The sequence below is a fragment of the Cyrtonyx montezumae genome, unplaced genomic scaffold (genome assembly GCF_038088225.1).
Source record: "Cyrtonyx montezumae isolate F1298 unplaced genomic scaffold, pur_monq_1.0 scaffold_2, whole genome shotgun sequence".
Classification (NCBI taxonomy): domain Eukaryota; kingdom Metazoa; phylum Chordata; class Aves; order Galliformes; family Odontophoridae; genus Cyrtonyx; species Cyrtonyx montezumae.
The window spans coordinates 33,459,422-33,474,056 of NW_027071936.1; the positions used below are offsets into that span (position 1 = coordinate 33,459,422).

General features: G+C 35.2%; 1 protein-coding gene across 2 annotated transcripts in view; it reads right to left on the reverse strand.

Moving 5' to 3' along the window:
* Positions 1-2,442: 2,442 nt before the first annotated feature.
* The window catches only part of SYNPO2 (synaptopodin 2), an 86,547-nt gene continuing 74,354 nt past the window's right edge, over positions 2,443-14,635 (reverse strand). Inside the window, exon 5 of one of the 2 annotated variants that reach the window (XM_065736820.1) lies at positions 2,443-4,397. In XM_065736820.1, the coding sequence (XP_065592892.1) occupies positions 3,834-4,397 (564 nt within the window). In that variant the 3' untranslated portion in view covers positions 2,443-3,833. Of the gene's footprint in view, positions 4,398-13,439; positions 14,161-14,635 lie in introns of those variants that run through there. The other variant, XM_065736821.1, reaches the window with a different exon arrangement.

Genomic DNA, 14,635 nt, shown 5'->3' on the forward strand with positions numbered 1-14,635 from the left:
CAGGAAAAAAAAAAGAGATTAGGCTTTACTTGGGTTCAGATTATTCAAAACAAGCAGACAAGAATTTAGCGAAAGCAAAATTGTTTATCTGATTGGTCAAATCACTTTATTAAATGATTATCAGTTTATATCTTTGATATATATTCTCAAAGTGTCTTTTGCAGTGAACAAAAAAAGCTTTTAGAAATGAAAAGCGTTCCTTAAATATAAGGCAGTCTTTTGTGACTTGGCAGAAATGCAATGTGAATAGGTATTTGGTTTTGTTAAAGTGAACCAATGTGAAAATAAATTATGAAAAGGAATTGTGGTTGTCATCTAGTGTAACTAAAGAATTTAGTGTATTTAAATCCTATACATGCTAACAGAGAAAACAGGGTGAACAGAAGAACCACATTTAAAGTATCAAGGTATTTTTTCCCCATTTATTGAGCAGATCTGTGCATTCAAAAACAAATTTAAGAAATACTTTTATTAGTATATTCAGAACACACACTCAGCAGTTACAAATTTGTGATAGAAAGATGCTTTGCTAGTGGAGGAATAGGGTGAAGAACAGAGTGAATGATGCTCTGTGGTTATTCATAAAGCTGTGCATACATTACCATTTCAATTAATAGTCTGGGCCTGCTGCTTCCATTGAAATTGGTTCATTGTTTCAATCTGGTTTTAGCCTCATTTCCTTTGTTTTAAAAAAAAAAAAAAAAGGCTATGCGATCTGCCTGCATTCTTCCTTGTGTGTCTGTCCTCTCAATTTTTAAATTGTTTGCTTGTTTCTACATGGCAGTGGAATAGACCTCAGAAGTAATTCATTGCCCACAGACTTATTAAAAATAGGCACCTGAGTGGAGGATATATACACTTTATCAGTGTTACTACTGAGGGAGATGTCTAATACAGGATGAGTTCATCCTGTAACATGAGAGAATCCATATGAGAACTAGCAAATCTTCAGCAGCAGGGAAGAAAAATCTGTGGAAAATTGTTCAGCACCCAAGTTAATCTAAGATGACATACAGATGCATAGGAAACTCAACACCATTAATTCTCATGTTCACAGAAGTGCTTACTGATGAATCCTTTCTTATCAGCAGAAATAAACTGACACATTACATTTTCTTTTTTTCTTAGGACATTGAAAGAAAGTCAATGACTGTCTGAAGCTTTCTTCTGCTGTTCTTAAGTGCTTGGTGCCTACTTGGTGCTTTTTTTTTTTTTAAGAGCTTGATCCTGAAGTATTTCCTGTACTGTTATGTGATCACAATATTAAATATCATTCTGTTTCATAACTTTTTTGAAATATAAAAATTTAGAAATATTTTTAATTTGTGTGCACCAGAAAAATAAGAAAACATTTCCTAAGCACACATCTCCTTCTTCTGCATGTGACCTTAGAGTTCTTAACATTATTTTCAAAGAGAATTCAAAAGCCACACACTTGAGTATGAGAATTAAAATAATTGCATTTGGTAAAAATATCTTACTGCAAACTAATTAATCTAGTTTCTGGTTTAACAGTGTAAAGGATAAATTCTCAAACAAAAATCTGAACTTGTCTTGGATACAGGGCTTCACTTCACTTTTGTTATAATACATACCACAGTTCAGCAAAATATGTAAGCATTAAATTTTCAGAATGCTGTAAAATACATGAACACTAACATTTATTGAATAACTAAGACTATAATGACTTATCAGCATAACTGCTGGATCTCAATTATGCTGAAATCAGGTGGAAATTTACATATATTTCTGGGGAAATAGACCTAGATCTGAACATATACTCTTAAGGCTGATAGAACTGCCACAGTCCCATTGGTTTCAGTTGTTGTATTCCCAATGCTGATGGAAAGGGATGTTATGGAGAACTGTAGAGAATAATGTGGGTGAGTTTTTGTTTCTTTTCTGTGGCAGGAAAATGTAATCAGGTTATGTAAGTCTATGACTCTCAGGTGCAAAGCTCATTTTCAGCAGCCTCGTTCATGTAATGTTTCTAAGTCAACTTTGTTTTACACATTCATAAGTTGTGAAATAAATCTGCAATGTGCTATAACAGTATGACTCAAATCTAAAGATTTACAACTTCCATATCTTTATTTCCTGACTGATCAAAGGGATCAGCTGATTTTGAGGAGTCTTTTTTTTGACTAAAGAATTACTACGAACTTAAACTCCTTAAAGGTATATTTTTAATGCAGTTAGTTGCTCCTACAGGAAGTTTCAGCTCAAATGAACTTGGTTTACTTTTTTTCTTTATACTAATTGTATTTTATAATTTCTATAGTGAAAAACTGTTTGCAGATGGGAATGTTTAGTAGTGTGTTATTTCTTAATTATGTAGCTGTTTCAATTCTTTCTAATCTAACAGCTTTACACAGAGCTGACAACTTTACTGAAAATAGGGATAGTTAACAGCATTTCTGCAGTAATTGTAGTTGGCTGTGCCCAACAGGTGGTTGAAGAATGCCCCAAAAAATGAGGAGGATGCAGAGAGCTTTGTAAAGCTTGGAGTATTCATTTAATGCCTTAACAACATCTAAACTACCCAATAAGCTTGTAGTGCATACATTTTTAGACACGCATGTCTATTGTTTAAATAAGCTGTAAATGCAAGGTATTTATCATCAGCAACAATTATTTGCCATCTCTTCGGATCCATCAAAATAGCTTGACTCTAACCAACTGTCCAAACAAATATTTGCTACTCGTACTAGACTCATACCATTGTAACACATATCATAAGCCCTCCTACACAAACCACCTTCTACCCCGAGCAGGTACTGTGCTTGATGAACATCTTATGTTCTTCAGCTTTATGTTCGCAATCAACTTAATGTCTTCTGAACTGAGAGTACAAATCAAAAGCCTTCTGAACATTGAGCTACCTAGACACTAAGAATAACAGCCTACATAGTCAGACTATTAAATGCTGTAACACTAAATGTCCAGCAAATAGTGCATTTCACAGAGAAGTTAATGCTGTTCCAGACTCTCACTTGAGTTTATTACAAAATTGCCTGACAATCCAGTTTAAATACAGTCTAAATACTTTCCTCATGCTTTTTTTTGTTCAAGTATCATGGTAATGGTCTCTATTATTAACACCTTTCTTTCTGTTGTATTCAGATTGTTCAATTAATTACAACATGTAAAAATTCACTGAAACAGTCATGAAATCAATCTGAAATGCATGAGTGTATAAAACTAGAATATGTCTACATGTTGTAGAAATTCAGGTACCATGAACATTTTAAATGCTACCATACTGTAATTATTTATTGATTTACTTTGCTACTTTGCTTTTAAAATGAAGAAAACAAAACTTAGGACCAATAATCCAGCATTTCTCAATCTTCATTTTCCAATGGAACTTTCTCAAGGCTGGTTCTATCTAGCAACCTGGAACTCGGGTGTCTAATATATCCAGAAAACATACAAGATCCTGTAAAATACTTCTTGCCTTTAAAATGCCCTTATTTTAATTTCTTTTTTCTTTTATGTATTAACTGCAAATGCTTGTACTACCACTATCTGAATCCTCTCTGGATTCTTGCAATGAGGACATCGATTGTCCCACATTCAATCCCATCCCACCCCCAAGAAATTTGTACTTTTACCCTTTTACATACAGAACTATCTTAGGTTAGGTGTAAAACTGAGTCTATTCTAGCAGCTGCTAGCCCTGAAGTCATGTGAAAACTGTGCTCCATTCAGTTTTGCCTCCTCATTTCTTTAGTTCAGAGATGGTGAGGCCAGCAAGAAACTTTCCTTCTCCAACTCAAATCTAAGACTTGTAAAATTGGAAGAAGGGAAAATATGCCAGGCCCTTCTGCTTCTCATGTTGGACGCCTCCATCCCCTTGGCTGTGGATTGTAGTTTGAATCAGCTGCTGACAAGCCATAGTCAGACCTAGAATCCATACATGCTATATCAGGATCTGTTCGGGACCGTTGACTGCAGTAAGCATACTGCTGCTGAGAGCCTGCCTGTGTGGTGGCATTTGAAACAGACAGGGAGCTTTTTTGGGCTGATGTAACACCTGATTGCTTCCCTCCTAATAAGGCTAGGCTAGCACTTGGGACTGAAGGCTCATAAGAAACTTTTTGTTTCCATTCATCTGGTGGTTCAGGAAGTGTTTTCCTGTGTGCAGCTGATACTACATTAGCAGCAATGGATTCCTGCATATTTTGTGGCCCGAAAGCTTCATCTACTAGGCCAAGAGGGGATTTTGCTGCTGCTTCCCAGGGAGTCAGTCTCTTGCCAGGCTTGTCAGCTGCTGTGTCTGGCTTGCTGAAGTAGTCAGGAGCAGGCTGAAATATAAGAGGAGAAGTGGGAGATGTGGCTCGAGAAATAAATGAAGGTTTCCCAGGAAGTGATAACGAGCGTCCACTGCTTCTTTCCTAGGAAAACAAAATACCAAATATGGATGAAGTCATTAAACAAGAAGAGCAAAAGCACCTTTTCTTCACTGCCAAACTGGAACAACAAACTCTGGAAGTACATGACATCCTAGTAATCTTGTTTTATATCTACTTTTTAATACTTTAATGGAAAGAGATGAGGTATTAAAAAGGAGGCAAAGAAACAGGAAGAAAGAGCAAACTGTTTCTGAGGAAAGTAAATAAACCAAAGGCAAGCTTTTGTTACTGAAGTGGTACAATTCTATTAGCAGCTTTACTTCCGTCTCCACTACTTAGCTAGTGTGTCTTTTTCTGAAAAAACTATTTCTAATTATGAAAAAGGAAGTCATGTTGCAACAGTTCTTTGTGTGTTTATATGCAGTCACAGTCTAATTTATTTGATTACAAGTTCGAGAATGATCATGCCAAATTAAAAATGTTAATGTAGTCATTTCCTTAATACCTTCACAGGATGCTACTTAACCTGGCTTCTTTAGAAGGCAATGCCCTCAAAATTTTAGAACATTCTGACCCACTTATGGGCACAATCCATTCATATTTGACAAATCCTAATCTTCTTAGTAATGCTGCACTTTGAAACAGAAACTCTGTTTGTGAGAAGGTTCTGTGCACAACAGTCTTCAGTTGACTTACAAAACAGAGCCTCTTCCCCCGAACAGATGTTCTTTGTATTAGACAAATCACATTGTTCTTGCTGGGTAGTGTCTGTACAAGTGGTTCCTCAAGTAATTGATTTACACCCACTGATTCATATCCCAAGGTTTAAATGCCTCTAGTTCTGAAATCCTCTGCAAAATTCCAGGCTCTGTTGCCAATGGTTTTGCTAAAATTTCATTTAAACGATGTTGGCCTGTTAATTTTCCTCATTAACTTCCAAAACTTTAAATACTGAGAAAATGATCTAGATGCCAGTCTATGAGTATCACATCATATAAGGAAAAGCTTATCCAGCAAAGGTTCACACAGGAGCATCATGTTTTACTGGCTTTTCCATCACAGGGTCTGGATCCACTTAAAAAATTAAATGACCTCTACTCCCCATAGGCTTATGTGTTATGCCTTAATATAAGCCTTGTAAATGACAGATGGAAAGTGAGAAAGAGACTTCTGGTTGCATTATTTTTTGTCAGTTTGGTGGTACTCAGTTGAATCTGTTAAAAGTTTGTAGTGGCACAAACAGGCTATATAATGATAGCTTTTACAAGATTTGCAACTAATGCTTTCAATAGAACTATCTTTTTGCCACTTAGCCATAACCAGCTGTTCCAAGTTTGAAGTCCCAGAGAGGAAATTTCCTAATATTACTAATCTTTCTGCTACATACTCCTGGTAAATTTTCTTGAAGTTCTACGTTTATTTATAAAAAACAAAACAAAACAAAAAACAAAACAAAAAAAAACACCCTTAGTTTTTGGCAAATTGGCACAGTTAATTTTTTAGATTCTTTACTTAAAGTATGACATGATCAAGCATTAAGTATGTGGTTTGCCAGATCACCACATACAAACAGGTCCTAGCTGCGTACTGTAAACTGGTAGCATATAAAAAGCAAAAATTTTTGGAAAGCGAGTGAATCAAAGAATATGCAGAAAAAGATTTTAACATAAATGATGTGATATGCCATCACGAATGAGTTGATCTTCCTCCAGATTTTCACCTAATAAGAGGGATTCATACTTCCATAGAAAATAAGAGTCCGGGTAGGAGGTCATGCCTGGATCCAAGGAGTTGTAGGCAACTAGTTATAGGTTTGTCTGAATACTTTTCTTTCTTCTAATGTACTGCAATTTCTTTCTTCACTGAATCTACAGAAAGCAGCTTCTTCAACGTGTCTGACTAGAGCATTTTGTTCAAATCATCAGTAACAATAATTTTTTTTGAAGGTATGAAATCAAAGTGAGATATAATTTCTATTAGAAGGTAATGTAATAACCAGAGCCATGAAGCTAAGGAGAGAGGATTGTATTAAGCGAGAAAGTAAGTTGATCAAACAGGTTGTGCTAGTTAGCCTACTTGTGATAACTGCTCTCTGGATGATTCTAGATTGTGGTCTATGCTGAATAGAAAAAGCTTTTAAAAGAGATTTCAACTCCTGCCAGTAGTACTCTGTGGGATTTCAGAGGTGCAGAGATAAATTATCATGTTGAAAGAACTGTTATCACTGAATGTCACTGTTTAGTATGCTGTGTTTAGAAAAAAGTTAGTGCTCATCAAGTGGCAGAGGTATCTTTTAGGTCTAGCTATCAGTAATAAAGCAGGAGCTATTTTTTCTTGACAGTTTGATTAGGGAATTATGAGTTAAGAAAAGTATTTCTGTACTTTGACAGATAAAATAGGCCATTCAACTATTTTACAATGGTCGAAGCTTGTAAAAGCAGCAATGCAATATGGACAAAATTAAATGTTAATTCTGTGGTGGTGTTCTAGAGTTTCTTAGTACAAGTTACCACTTGTTAGCACACCGATATACAAGTTACCACTGTATCAGATTTGACAGATAATCAAGATCATTAATGGTGAAGAAGATAATATTCTCTAATGCTGGAAAGTGTTCTAAGAATTCTTAATCATAAAAGGCAAATAATAAGGCTAAATGAATTCCTAGAAATACTGTCAGCATGAATCAATTAATATAGTGCTAGCCCCTTTATACAGTTTGTTAAAACTTGAAAAAGAATGTTTTACTATCTTCAGAATCTTAATTTGTATGACTTCAAAGAACATATGTTTGTACTTCGAGTCATTTCTATCCACAGCACCTGCAATGTCATTCAGATCTTAAATTCAGCATGTTCAGGTTGTTGCAGAAAAAGCAGAATCCCAAATATTGATAATCTGGTGAATATTATTTGCTTCATTTGGAAAAAAAAATAGTGTGAAATGCTTGGATTTTATTCTCATAGGAATTATAATTTTTTTCTCATTTTAGTTCTGAGTTCCTTCTCTGCTTTTTAGCTTTTGTGTGGTGTGGGTCTCTATTTGACAAGAATGTTAGGTATTACTGGAAGATAAGCAGTCAATAAAGCTGGAGCATGAGTAGCACCTTCAAAATGAGGTTCGTTACACTAAAATTACTTGAACTCATTTTTTATTTCATTTTTAACTTCAGTTAGGCTCTCATGGATAATATGACTACATAAGAATCCAAATAGCTCATACCATCTCATAGATGAAGAACATCTCATTACGTGAGGATGGCTATCCTTTGTTATGAAAGAGATTTTACCCAGTGATCACTTTATCAGATTAAAATATCTATGATAGATTTTTTCCAATGAAATTTTATTTAGACCCCCAGGTAACTTGGAGTAGTAACTGCTACAGTTTACCTGGCCAATAAGAGATTGTTCCAATTTAATTGGAATAAAGTATTTATTTAAAAGTTGGTAATTACTCTCTTTTTCTACTCCAGAACCTCCCTATAAGAATAGCCATTTTAGGTCTTGTATTTTGGGAAAATAAACTATTTGAACAAATTGATTTCCATTTGTTAGAGTAGCTTATGCATTTTTTCATTGGTCTCCTGGATCTCACATAATCATGTTAATTTCTAGACTTCATTATCATAGCTATTGTCAGAGATCTAACTTTTATAGAAAAACACTCCAGGTGACAAAAGACTGATTTCTCTTGCCACAGTGGATGGTTTTGTTAGGTGCAAAGTATATTTCTTGGAAACTAGATAAAATGGATACAGTGAATGCATTCAATAAGATCTTTATCACTGAAGGTAATCAATGATTACTTCATTTTGGATGGTTGTTCAACCTGTATCTAAATGACAGCAACAGAGTTCTTGCTGCAAGATGAAAATGATGAACTATGGTACTGACAGCTGGATGTTTCCCATTTGTAGGCAGGTTTTTTTTTGGTATTCCAATTCTATTTTTAATGAATTTAGGAAAATTTGGGCCTGAAGCAATTCTACCAAGTTTTGTGAAGTGATTGCACCTTGAAGCAGTTATAACCTTTTGGATTCAGGAGGATATATTTATAATTCTGACTCTTTCACAGAAAATTATTCAATTTCTTTTCATGAAATAAATAAAGCAAATGCACCAGTTATGTGCACTGTGTCATAATGCCTCAGTGCTTACCCCAAAAAGGAGGAATTTAGTCTCTAAGCCAGCTCATTGATAAGATTGCTATGGTTGTGTTTATTGCAATGTGAGTAATCCAAGAGCACGCTGCACTAAGTCTAAGTAGTCTAGTATTTGTCTGTATCTACCTACCACAACTTTATACTGAAACTGAATGATCTTTGGCTTGAGAATATATCTCCACATTTTTCCACACCTTTAAATACTTGTAGATAGGCAAGGTTTTCTTTCAATAGAAACGTCTCAAATGTAAGAACTGAGATATGATTCATATTGCCTTTAATTCTTATTGGTGTTTATGTTCCTAGACTGAAAATCTTGGTCTGAAAATCTCTAAACTCATAGCAGACCTCCATTTGATATTTGTAAACTGATTCCTAACTAACCTGTGTTGTTCGGCCCCTTTGAACTAACAAACTGTGAAATCAAGGCAACGTTTAATCACCAGAATTCATCATTCCCTTACTGGACAGTAGTGGCCAAGCATGGTGATACTTTCTATTGTTTTCCCTTCCTATTTAATATGTTAAGATTAGATCCTTTGACATGAATGCACTAAATAGAATGTGTAAACCTCTGTTCATCAGTGAGACAGTGCAAACGGAGAAATAGTTTATGGTGATGGGATGGAATAATCTAAGATTACAAACAGAACAGTGGAGATCTTCCATTCTTCTCACAATCAAAAGAGAAGGGAAGAAGAGTGATGTGAACCAGAATTATTAAATTATCACACGCTGTTACTGTACTCTTTTTGTAAAACATTAAAAATAATACTGTACCAGAATGCAAAGTGTTTGTTAGGCTGCAAAATAAAAGGCAATGCCACACAGTGATTAATTTGTATTTTTCCATTGCCCCTTATGAATATTTTCAAAGGGCAAGGCCTTTTCTACTATAGATATTAAAAGGAAAATGGTTCTTAGATATCAATAAAATAAAAGGCAGTTCAGAACTGTCCATTGCAGCCAAAGAACACTAGCAAGAGCTGCTGACTACCCAGGTGTCTATGCAAACAGATTAAACTCCAGTTTAAGCTAACGCTGATTTAAAAAACTGAAAATATTTATTAACTGGTGAGTGAAGAACACATTTATTGTAAGAACTCTTAGTACTTAAGAGTTGTGTATTAATAACAAAAACTAAAATAAATGTGATGTGATTGACTTAGGTTACTAAATCATTAAGGCATTTTAATTTTTTTCTTTTCATTTTAATCATGGAGATTAAGCAGGTACAAATCAGAGTTAACATTAGCATATAGTTAATGTTTTCCCCAAAAGGAAACAAAGGAAAAGGATGTGCCTAAAACAATTGGACTGCTGTAAAATATGGCTCCCTTTATAAAAAGTTGAGGGTTGTGTTTGTCTTTTTGCTTTTTATAGTCTTCTAATGGCTACTGCAGTTAGAGAACAAACCATTGAGAATGTGGTAGGATAAAATAAAAAATACCTGAGATATATATATATATATTTGTTTCAATTCTTTCCGATTTTTTTTAATAGAAAACAAGCATTTCAGGTTTTTAATTTAATAGAAGGAAGACATTGCTAAGCTTATTTGTGCTTTTCTTTCATCTGAAACCATTTACAACTTAATGTTTATATAATGATAAAAACAACTTCTGTCTGAAATGCTGCCAGCTTTCCAGTAAATGCTATAGCTATTTTACAGTACAACTACCAACAAAGGAAATAAAATAAAAACTGCTGGAAATAATTTGAAGCGGGCAAAATGAAACTAATAAATTTAGAATGCTGCTTTTTGGTCCTTGGGGCTAATGAGACAGGGAATCTTACTTGTCTGTAATAATTAAAGCCTTGTCAGTGATTATGCTAACATTTGTGCTAGATTAGAATCATGTGGGTCCTGCCTGGTCGCAGTTTCATCAAGTCTGTCTTGTCAGAGCTGCTTTTCAAAAAAAAAAAAAAAAAGGAGAAATTTATAACTGCAACCTGTTTTCATTCTAAACTTGTTTTTCAACTCTCTTATTTTTCAGGCAACCAATCATAGCCATCAAAGTGAGAATAATTTTGTTTTCACCACTGGCGTAAGAACTCATGAAACAGTTACTGTCAAGCATTTTATATAGGGTTTGTGACAAATGTTGCTTTTGAGAATAAATTCCTTTTTAATTGTCAAGTAGTAGTAAAGAGAGTACATTAAGATGTAAGAATTAGTCCTTCACTACTGCAAAATATACTTAGTATTATTATTAGTCCTTCAATACTGCAAAATACCTATAGCATACATGGAAAAGAAACAGGAGTACTGCTAACCTGTCATAGATTTGTTACTGACCTAGTTCAATTTGCATTTGTGTAAATGAAAAAAAATTAGTATTTTCCAGTGACATTTAATCTTTATACTTATATGATTATAAAATAAACGCAGTTACATGTATAAGTGAATAGCTGAAACTTCTTTGGCCATAGGCATCTTAGGTTTCCTTGGAATGGACAGTTTATTTCTCCTAAGGGAGAACACTTGCTGCCACCTTCTGGACTTTAGTATTATACAATTTCAAAGGAGGTCTTAAAGCATGAAGCCTTACAATCCCTGTGATTGAAAGTTTGAAAACAAGTGCAAAGTTGGTCTTCGTTTCTCTATTTCTATTTTATATGGACAAATAATAAGTTTAATATTAAGAGAAGGGAATATTAAGGGTATTAACTGATCTATTTTTCTAAAATGGAGTAAATACTGAATATATTGTAATTCTTAGAGATGGTGGCAATATTGTTTCTGAACATTTCCAAGTGAAAAGATAATTTTCTCATCAAATCTTTCAAACCAAAATCCTCAGTCTTGTGGTTATTTTTCTTATTTACTTTATCCCAGATGATTCAGCCCCCTGAGTTGCATGTTAACCAAGTGAACCTGTATGGTTCAACTACTTCACAGAGTGAGAGTAGGGGAAAAAAAAAACATATAAATGCAAAAAAATTGTAGCTTGCTTTTCCTTGAAAAGTAGTACTGCTTTATGTTTTAGAATTGGTTTGAGACTAAGCATTGCAGCTGAAGTGTTTCCTATATTTATTTTAATATTTGCTTATTAATGTCCCGGCTGAGCTCTCCAATGATTTTAATTAACACAGGCTCAGCAGGAATGTGAGGCTCAATAGGAACACCTTATCTGTTCCCCAGTTCCTGCAGTGTTCTGCTTTCTCTGCCTGTCAGAACTGCAGGCTATGTGTATCTCCACAGGCTGGAAAAGCCACTGTGGTTTCCCATAGCCCCCGCACTTATTGCACAGCTGTGTTTTCCTTCACAAAAAAGTTCTGTGCATAGACATGATGCATGCCTGTGTCTTCACAACACTGGGTCCAAACACAAGGCTGCACAGTCACTGTTCAGGACTGACATGTACAGCACACCTGCCTCAAGACCTCCTGTTGGACCAAAGCATCTTTGAAAGGGAAAACATCTGAATTGAATATACTGTGGCAAGAAGAATTTCAGCAGAGTGGAAGAAACCAGCAAGGGAAGGTTGGGGGAAAGACTGACCAAAACAAAACTAAGAGATGGTAATACTTGATGCAGAAAGAAAAACTGTATTCAGGACTGGTCTGGAGGGTGATGAGAGTAGGTATAAATGGCCAAGTTTCATAGGCTTTTGGATAGGATGATGACATGTAGCCATGAGGGTAAACCTGAGGTAAAGAACCTGTGCTTACTGCTATGTGCTTTCCTTCAGAACACCAGAGCAATTTCTTCCCCAGAAGGATGGAGTTTGCCCTTCTTTGATCCCACTGATATCAGAAAAAACTTAAGGGCTTCACAGGAAACTGTACCATCTTCCCAGTGCAGATTCACAGCTAGATGTCAGCAAGCAGTTGTTGCCAGTTATTTAAGTAGCATAATGGCAGTTGGTGGTTCAAGCTAATCTGGAGGACCCTGCTGTTTAAAGTGATCTCTGTGATAGTAATTTGAAGTTTGACTTGTTCTAAAAAACCCTTGGGTCTTAAACACACTTAAAAGGTAAGTATTCAAAAGCTATGAAATGTAAACATAATCGCCTAGTGCATGTATATTTTTATTAAATTTAGCACTGCTGCCCCATCCAGTGTAGTTTTAGCATTTCTTTTATCAAATTATATGATTATATAACAAAGGAATATATTTCATGAAAGACATTTTCCCTGTTTGTTCATTAGGCATTCCCTTTTCTGGAGTTCCATTTGGAGAACCGTAATCTGTGAACAGATTACAGGCTGTCGTTAAGGGGAGCCATGCTCTTGATACAGTGACTAGTTCAGATCCTATAGCACTGTATTGAACTGGGAAGCTAAGGCTACAGAATACCCTAATATCAATGCCTTTTTCATTTACTCATTCATACAGTAGCGGAAAAACAAATTACAGTTTCTGAATGAAATACTAACAAAAAAAGCTATGAGGAAATAAGTCATTCAACATGAAGAGTGTACTTTGAAGAGTGTACCTTATATAAGGAATGGTGCTAAGCACAGAACAGGGTCCATACAGATTAGTGAAGGGCTGTTCATTAGGTGACAAGTACCATTCTCTGCCTTAAATTCAGTTGGAAACTCTCTGAGAAGAACAATATCAGGTGATGATGTGTTACTGTTGTAGCAATGTATCTTTAAATTGTCTGGAATTATATTTTCAAGATGTCTGTCCCAAACCCAGCAAAAGAATCAAGGATTCTTGTTTGAAAACACTTCGTCCTTGTATATTGAATAACTTTCTCAGAAAGCCTTCATCTACTTAGTCCATCTGTAAGCATGATTCAGGAAGTTATTTTTCTCTTAGCAGTTTCCTCAGCTTAAGGGATTGTACAGTTACTGTTACAACATACCATCATATAACTTATGATGGTTTCACATGCACTGAAATTAAAAACAGTTTGCCAAGATAGTTGCAAACAAGAATATATTTTTTTCTTTTTTTTCCCTCTCCAGAAACTACAGTATAACAGGTGACTTGATTAGCATGTTATAGAAAAGTCTTTGCCTGCCTTACTCAAGGATGCCAACATTTAAACCATGGGAATATCATGTGATTAGCCTCAGCTTGTAAAGTGAGAGCTCAAACCTGTTTCTGTAGAGAACTTTCAAACACAGTGCTTCCTTCACCTTCAGGATTACTTTTTCATCATTTGATAAAAATCCTAAATTTCTTCCTGGATTAAGGCTCCAGCCTAAAAAGCACACGTCAAACATAGCTCTTGAATGATTCCAGCTCCTCGCTCATGTAATTACATGCAGAAGTAATGCTTGTGAAAAAGAACAATTCTTGTCATCGTACTCTGAAATCATGAAGGTGGCACTAAATAAATATCAGGCTCGCATATTTTCCCAATAAACATTTCTACCAACAGTAAGTTCAATGATCCTGAATCCACAGGTTTTTTTAATATCTTGTCAACAATTTTCTTCTTTGTATAGCATTTCTCATTGAAGCTGAGTAGATTAATTTAAAAATACTATTATGCCAAGCTGCATAATTAAGGTTTGCACTTGCCACGCTGAACTCACAAAGCAATCAGTGGAATCCTGGACATTTAATTTCAGACAAAGTTGTAGCGTTATAGTTTGAAAAAGGTAATACTGGAAAAGTGGATGTTTTTATAACCACTCGGTTTGCATTCTGCAAGCTAGGAAATCTGGCTGAAGATCCTGGAAAAAGAGAGGAGAAAGATTGTGCAAATTGTTAGATGCAAAGATTGCTGTTGTTTCACTGGTATTTCCCTACCTCACAGTGATAAAGGATTCCCCATGGAGAGGCAGTAACAGTGGAACATGTGGTGAAGCTGGTCCTTTGCTGGTGTGCTGTCCTGGATACTTGGTGGATGCAGTGCTCCTCCCAAATCATATTATATCAAGTTCTTTATATAGTTGCTTCTCAGTGCTGATAGGCACTTAGTTATCTTTTATCAGAGTTCACATTATGAGTTTTGAAGACTCTTGTGTACAGGAGCTATCTAGGATAATACGTTTGTGTATCTGTTGCTTCTCAGAGCAATACTCTATTGATTCTTTCTTTCTACTCATTCTTTCACAATCTCTTTTTGTAAAATAGAGGAAAGAATTCATGCACAGTGATGTGAGCACTCTCATCCTAGAAGAACCTAGCAATTTTCAACAAAAGGCT